This window comes from Myotis brandtii, unplaced genomic scaffold (genome assembly GCF_000412655.1).
Source record: "Myotis brandtii unplaced genomic scaffold, ASM41265v1 scaffold5439, whole genome shotgun sequence".
NCBI classification, from domain to species: Eukaryota; Metazoa; Chordata; class Mammalia; order Chiroptera; family Vespertilionidae; genus Myotis; species Myotis brandtii.
The window spans coordinates 23,489-31,367 of record NW_005370007.1 but is presented as its reverse complement, the minus strand read 5'-3'; the positions used below and the strand labels follow the sequence as shown (position 1 = coordinate 31,367).

General features: G+C 52.5%; 2 protein-coding genes across 2 annotated transcripts in view; both read left to right on the top strand.

Annotated features, from left to right (window-relative positions):
* The window catches only part of LOC102258758 (leukocyte immunoglobulin-like receptor subfamily A member 6), a 12,091-nt gene extending 5,268 nt beyond the window's left edge, over positions 1-6,823 (top strand). The window contains exons 6-11 of the mRNA XM_014549282.1: positions 293-580; positions 707-1,009; positions 1,226-1,522; positions 1,773-2,075; positions 5,655-5,726; positions 6,009-6,823. Coding sequence (XP_014404768.1) covers positions 293-580; positions 707-1,009; positions 1,226-1,522; positions 1,773-2,075; positions 5,655-5,726; positions 6,009-6,130 — 1,385 coding nt within the window. The 3' untranslated portion in view covers positions 6,131-6,823. The remainder of the gene's footprint in view (positions 1-292; positions 581-706; positions 1,010-1,225; positions 1,523-1,772; positions 2,076-5,654; positions 5,727-6,008) is intronic.
* Positions 6,824-7,675: 852 nt separating this feature from the next.
* LOC102259054 (leukocyte immunoglobulin-like receptor subfamily B member 3) overlaps positions 7,676-7,879 on the top strand; it is a 14,982-nt gene continuing 14,778 nt past the window's right edge. The window contains 1 exon segment of the mRNA XM_014549281.1: positions 7,676-7,727. Coding sequence (XP_014404767.1) covers positions 7,676-7,727 — 52 coding nt within the window.

Genomic DNA, 7,879 nt, shown 5'->3' with positions numbered 1-7,879 from the left:
TTCCAGGCAGAGTTCTCCATGAGCCCTGTGACCTCAGCCCACCGGGGCACCTACAGGTGCTACAGTTCACTTAGCCCCTCCCCTTACCTGCTGTCACTCCCCAGTGAGCCCCTGGAGCTCCTGGTCTCAGGTGAGGGGCCCCTGACCCTGTCCTTTTTGAGTTCAGTCATTGAGGGCCCTGTGCAAAGAAGAGGTGAGGCTAGGATAGAAGAAATACAGTAAGAGTGCCTTGGGCTGAGCTGTGGGATGAGGTGGGGAAGGCCTTTGTAATGCAGCCTCTTGTTTTCTCCAGGGCCCCTCCCCAAACCCACCCTCTGGGCTGAGCCAGGCCCTGTGATCCCCCAGGGGAGACCCCTGACCATCTCCTGTCAGGGGACCCAGGAGGCTGAGGAGTACCGTCTGGATAAAGAGGGAAGCCCAGCACCATGGAAAAGAGAGAAGCCACAGAAGCCCGGGGACAAGGTTACATTCTCCATCCCATACATGACAGAGCGTGATGCAGGGATATTTCGCTGTTATTCTCTCAACCTTGATGTCTGGTCAGAGCCCAGTGACCCCCTGGAGCTGGTGGTGACGACAGGTGAGAGGACACTCAGGGGTCCCAGCCTCAGGCTCTGCCCTCAGGGTGTCTCCCTCTCACAGCCCAGCCCTGGGGGACATGAGGGAGGTGTGATCCCATTTAACAGGCTGTCTCCTCCTCTCCTAGGATCCTACAGCCAACCCAGCCTCTCAGCCCTGCCCAGCCCTGTCGTGACCTCAGGAGGGAACCTGACCCTCCAGTGTGGCTCATGGCAGGGATTTGGCAGGTTCATTCTGACTAAGGAAGGAGATCACAGGCTCTACAGGAAACTGAACTCACAGCGACATCCCAGTGGGCAGTTCCAGGCCCAGTTCCCTGTGGGCCCCATGACCCCCAGCCATAGTGGGACATTCAGATGCTATGGCTGTTACAGGAACAGACCACAGGTGTGGTCCCCAGCCAGTGATGCCCTGGAGCTCCTGGTGTCAGGTGAGTCCCATTATTGCTCTATCCATGGACTGAGCTACTTTCCAGGTTGTTGGCATCTTTGCTGTGAGGGGACCCCCATGTGAAAAAGTGGGGTGAGGGGAGCACAGCGGCTCCTGGGCCAGAGACAAAGAGCGAGACAATGAGATATGAGTGCCAGGCCAGCAGAGGGTGTTTATGGGAGGAGCAGCCCCTGTAATTCATGTCTGGTCTCCCCAGGTGAGTCTGGGAAGCCCTCCCTCCTGAGCCAGCAGGGCCCCATCATGGCCTCTGGACAGAACCTGACCCTCCAGTGTCGCTCTGATGTCGGCTATGACAGATTCGCTCTGCACAAGGAGTGGGGACGGGACCTCCCCCAGAGCCTTGTCCTGCAGCCCCAGGCTGGGCTCTCTCAGGCCCACTTCCCCCTGGGCACTGTGAGCAGCTCCCACGGGGGCCGGTACAGATGCTACGGTGGATACAACCTCTCCTCTGAGTGGTCGGCCCCCAGTGACCCCCTGGACATTCTGGTGGCAGGTGAGGAGCCAGTGGGTTGAGTCAGGGAACCAGACTCTGCACAGGCCCTGCTGGGGTCTCAGGTGGTGAGGCCATAATGACAGTGCAGGCCCCAGGGAGGGAAAGAGACAGAGAGAAACAGGGGGTGGAGAGGGAGAGGGGAAGACTCAGGAAACAGAGACTGAGATGAGGGTCCTCAGAGAGAGGCCTGGTGACTCTCAGGTCACAGCAAGGTGGGCAGGCAGCCCTCACCCTCCCTCTCTCTCTCTAGGACACCTGTCTGACAGACCCTCCCTCTTGGTGCAGCCAGACCTCAGAGTGGCCTCAGGAGAGAACGTGACCCTGCTGTGTCAGTCACAGAGCCCAAGGGACATGTTCCTTCTGTCCAAGGAGGGGACAGCCAATCCCCCCCTACGTCTGAGATCAAAGCACCGAGCTCAGCAGTTCCAGGCAGAGTTCTCCATGAGCCCTGTGACCTCAGCCCACGGGGGCACCTACAGGTGCTACAGCTCACACAGCACCTCCCCCTTCCTGCTGTCACTCCCCAGTGAGCCCCTGGAGCTCCTGGTCTCAGGTGAGGGCCTCCGACCCTGTCTGCTCAGCTGTCCGCTCACTTTTGGTCCCAGAACAATTCTGCTTTGAATGGGGAGTGAGGGGCTCTAGAAATGGTCACCCATATAATTTTCTGTTAGAGGCTCCCTCCCACTGTTCAGCCCTCCCCCTCACTTGGAACCAGAAGGTGCCAGGTGGGCAGTGGGAGGGTCTGAGGGGCCATAGCGCAGATGCAGGTAGAGTCTGAGTGAGGTGGGGAGCCCAGGGTTGGCCCCAGACTCTGACACCTGTGTCCTCCTTCCCACGACCTTCTGGGACCCCAGCCCCCACTCACAGGGCCCATGTCCACAGCTGATGAACCACTGAGTTTCCTTTGCTCAGAGAGCACTGACCACCTCAGGGTAGGTGCATCTAATGCCTGAGCAGAGGTGAATGCACAGAGTCTGGGCAGGGGGCCCCAGGTCCCCTTGTGCCCTGCATGGTCCCCCTTGAGTGTCCGGTGAGCAGTGAGGGCCTGGAGGCCTCCAGGGAGCACAGGGACTTTGCAGAGTGGTGCCCACAGGTGGGAACACTTCCTATTACAGCAGGGTTCCCAGTGGGGACAGCATTGTCACACACAGCAGGTCCCACGTAGACCGGAGCAGCCACCTGAGTCTCTGAGCATCTAATGCCCCCCTGACTCGTAAGAGAGGCTTGTGTCCCACGGGCCTGGGAGCCTGGGAGAGATTGTAGTGGAGCCATCATGCTCCAGGGGCCCGAGCATTCACGTATCCCCCCGCCGCCTGCCATGTAGACTGGCCCAAGTGGGGGAAGTGAGGCAAGGGACAGGTGGGGTGGTCATGGCAGAGGGAGATGTTGGGGCCCAGGCTGGTGGAGGAGGCGCCAGGCTCAAGTGGGGAGAAGGCAGCTTCATCCCTCACACTCCCTGACCTTGGCTCATGGTGAATGGGGGACTCCCTGGCAGAGGGGTCTCAGTGCTCCCTGAGGTTATGAATTTGGTCCTGCGGGGGGGATACCTGAATGCTGTGTCTGAATTTGGCCCCCTAGCTCCTGGTCCCAGGTGAGCAGCCCTGTCCTGTCCTCTCTGAGCTCCAAAGTCATCTCTGTCTCTGTTCCCAGCTACGTCTGAGATGTGATGGAAGTAGTGGGAGCACTGGGTGGTTCCACAGAGGAGGGTCATTTGTGAAAAGGTGGACACAGGCAGCACCTCCCTCCCCTGGGACCGCCCGGCCCTGCAGTCTCAGACAGGCCTGAGGGAGGAGAAAGGCGGCATGACTCCAGGTGATGCTAAGAGAACTGAGATTTGACTGAGATGACCAGGCAGAGGCCCTGCCCCGTGACTTTTGGTGGCTCCACTTCAGACCAGAGCATCGCTGCTCCCAGGGGGACATCCCACAGGCGGGACCCTGGGAAATGGGGCTGAGTGTGTGGGGACTCAGCTCTCCTGGGAGGTGAACTCTGAGAATCCTTTCCCTCAGAACACGGGGTTGCCTGGCCATGACCTGCAGGGGTGCTTTCATTTCTGACTTCCTGGGGTACCTGACACCTGGCTTGTCCTAGACCTGCTCCAGGTGCAGCCTCTCTTGGCCTGTCCTGCTGCTCCCAGTCACTGTGACCTTGTAGGGATTGAAAAGCTGAGGGAGTCAGGGGGCAGGTACACTGATTATCCACCAGGCCTGGGGGCTCAGCTTAGCAAGAGGAGCCACAATGTTACGGAGACACCAAAGATTGGGAAACTCCCACTGAGCATCTCAGCTCCTCCTGGTTCCACACAGAATCTGTGGGGTTCTCCACCAGAAGCCAGCAGCCCTGCATAGTTTGCCTGGCACCCGGGTCCCTAACCCAAGTGGAGAGTGTGTGGAGTGGACGATGGAGAGCAGGCCAGGTTGGCAGCCTTTGGTGCCCAGGCCTGGCTTGTAGCACAGGGAAGATGGCTGGGCTGATGGGGGAGGAGAGGCCGGGAGAGGTGGAGAGAGGACAGGGGACACTCCCTCAGCTGCTCATTTCCAGAGCCCCTTGGATGGAAGCCCTCACCACACAGGTGGGGGCCCTGAGCCTTCTCATAGCAGGACAGGTGGCTGCTCTGGTCAAGATGGGACCAGCTGTGGGTGACAATGCTGTCCCTACTGGACACCCTGCTGTAGTAAGAAGTGTTCCCACCTGTGGGCACCACTCTGCAAGGCCCTGTGCTCCCTGGAGGCCTCCAGGCCCTCACTGCTCACTGGAGACTCAAGGGGGACCATGCAGGGCACAAGAGGACCTGGGGCCCCCTGCCCAGACTCTGTGCAGTCACCTCTGCTCAGTATTTCAGGCAATACTTCAGTCTATAAACTCACAATTTAACTTTCAATATAAATGGATCCAGATTGAAATATAAACATTCTATTCCTCTTTTCATTGGGAGCTGATTAAATTCAGACATTTTTATGGAGAACAACTTCTTGTTTATATAATGTCTTCTTATCACACACATTTTCAAGTGAGGTTTATGCATGAACCTTAGAAACATGTGACAGCTATTTGTAAAATTCAGTAAATGCACAGCCCACTTAGAGAATTGCACAACTAATATTGTAATTTGAAAGTAACCTGTTTGATTCCTGTACATTTTCAAAATGGTAGTAAGTGCACATAGGAAAGCTCTTGGTTTGGGCATATTTATTTCATGACTGTTAGCCTCCTAAAGACTCTCTCCCTGTGGACTGTTTTTCAGTTGATCCCTCCAACATGCTGATAAAATTATAATAGCCACCAGGCCAAGGAAATGTCACTTCTTTATTCCCAATTACATACCTATTTTTCTCACTCCACACTTAACACAATGAAATGAGGGATTAAAATGTTCCAGAGTTTCTCTTCCGGAAAACAGCCTAATTCACACCCAACCTCATGTCAAGGCAAACCCATTAAGAATTCTACATTTTATGTTGAAAGCACTATTGGCCCCTTTGTTCTAATCTGTTCTTCTGTTTCATTAGGGTTTACTAGGAAGGCTCTCTTTTCCTGGCAGACACACATCTCCTCACAATTATCCTTTCTCTGACTTTTAACCACATGACACACATTACAAGGGCTTCTTGGTGTCACCCACTTGGATATTAACCCAACCGAGTAATCTGATCATCCATGTGCATTTCTAAATTGTGGAGCTGACATTTAGAGTTAATGCATGTACCACTGTAATGAGGAACAATCCATAATTTCTGTTTATATCATAGGATTTATATAAAAATGGGGTAAGAGATTGACCTAATTTCCTACTTTTGGTGCTCAGTAAATATTGAAATTAGGGGGATTTTCTCTGTGATTTAAATTTGAACCAGAGCTGTGGACTTCCTTGGTTTTGACCTTAGTTGTTTTTTGAGTTTTAAAAAAAAATCACATGATCAGCATCCACATACCCATATTTTTCATTTGGAAAATATATTTACCACTGTAGGTATTTGTTATTGTAAAATAAAGTGAGTTAATAAAAGAATCAATAGATGAACAACTTCAAGTGACAATGGACATAGCAGACCCATGAGAGGAGGGGCCTGGGTGGGGAGGGGTAAAGGAGACCCAGCCCAGACTTTCACCCCTTCGTGCTCCTGAGATCCAGGAGCCCCTGACACCAACTCCTCCTCCATGGACCCGGGGTCCCCTGCTGTTGAGACGGTGGAATCTCTCAGCTGTAGGGGAATCAGCTCATGGGGACTTGATCCACAGACTGAACACAGAGCACACAGCTCTTAGTTATTTCTGAACTGAGATCATTTCTTACTCATCCTCAGTACTTGGGCACAGCTAACTCTGATCAAGGTGAGTCAGAACAGGTATTGAGTTCAGACATCAGAGGGACACTGATGTCAAGGGGAGGTGGGAGCCCAGTTTGAACATCAAAATCCTAGAGATTTGAGTCTACCCTGATCTCTGAGACTTCTTTAACCACAATTCTTATTTTCCCATCCCCAAGACTACACAGTGGAGAATCTCACCCGGATGGGCATGGCTGGCTTGATCCTTGTGGTCCTCGGGGTGCTGCTATTTCAGGCTCAAAACAACCCCATAAGGACCCTCGATGCAGCCAGCATGTGAACACAGAGGGAACAATGCACCGTTCAGAGTGGGGGAGCCTTGGAGCCCATCTGAGGATCCCAGGAGGTGCTGAAGGAAAGTGGGGACCATAGTTGGGGAAACTGTCTGTTGAGAACGTCCAGGGGAGAAGACGTGGTAGACGAGGTTTGGGTCCAGGAGAACGTGGGCCATGTCCCTGTAGAGGACGCCTCCTCCACCAACTGGGGTGCTCTCCCTCCCTCCCTGTCCTTGCTGACCCTCCTTCACTGCTCTTCTGTTCTCACCCTGTGAAGTGAGGGTCGGTCCCACATGGCTGGTTCGGATTCACATCTATACACCCCTTCATGCTGGGTCACATCCATCCCAACAAAATGAGGTGTCTTCACAACACTGGGATTAGTTTAAATCATAAAGAACAAAGGACAGGCACTTGGTCCATAGTGGGAAAACATCATAATAATGCAGCTCAGGGACAGAATCGGGACACAAAATGGAATCAGGTTTTGTGTGATTCCATTTATGCGAAATGTCCAGGAGAAGGAAACCCATAGAAACAGAAATCAGATTGGTTTGTCTGGGGTTGACCAGGAGGACAGCTGGGAGATGGACTGTTTGTTGTTGTTATTTTTTTGTTTGTTTGTTCGTTTTTTTTTTGGGGGGGGGGAGTTTAAACTTTCTTGAAACAAGATAGATGTTGTCATTGAGACATTGTGTATTTACTGCATTCTAGTGAATTTCATATTGTAATTGCATGTTATGTGAAAGTTGCTTCAATAAAAATAAATGCAAGTGAAACACGTATGGTTCCCTACAGCTCCCTTATACCTTGGAGGTTGCACCACTGGTGTGCATAGAGTTTTATGGGAGAAGGACTCCCACCAGGTCAGAGGTGCCCTAAGTGCCTTAGTGCTTAGGGACCAACCCACTCATTACATTTCCACCTTCACTCCTGACTTGGGCTGAGTCTAGGATCCAAATGAGACCCACCATCCCTGCATCCTTTTGTCTGCGCTCATCTGCCATTCAATCAAGGATGCACTACAGCTTCCGATTTACCTTGTAGGTTTGGGGGATACACATGCGACTTCCAAACAGCCCTTCCCACCACACACCTCCCATACACATGCCTTCATCAGGTCACAAAATGACACCAGATTTCTGGTCGGCATTGCGCAGTGGTTGAGTGTTGACCTATGAACCAGGGGTCATGGTTGGATTTCAGGTCATGGCACATGCCTGGGTTGTGGGTTCCATCCTCAGGGTGGTGCTTGCAGGAGGCACCTGATCAATGATTCTCTCTCATTATTGATGTTTGTATCTCTCTCTTCCTCTCCCTTCCTTTCTGAAATCAATAAATATATAGTTTTTAGAAAAAGAAAGAAATTAACAACCGATTGGGGCTCATCATGTCTCAGGCACTGCTGATCCTCATAATAACCCTCAGAAGAAAGGTTTCACAATTTTGCCCAACATGCAAACAGGAAGAGGAGAAGAGACTGGCTCAAAATAGATGCTCAATAAACGTGTCCCAGGTCTTGAGATTACAACCTGGGAATTGTCTCCAACATGCTCTTCTACCCAAAGCATGAAGATGGAATAAACAGCATAAGACAAAGAGGTACAGTCTGGGGGACAAGAGGCAGTGAGGAGGCCGAAAGGACTGCGAAGGTTTGATGGAGAGGGATGGAGAGCAGGAGCTCTGCTCACAGAGACAAGGAAGTCAGAGAGATGAAGTGATAGGGAGAAGCAGCAGCACACACCCAGGCCTGG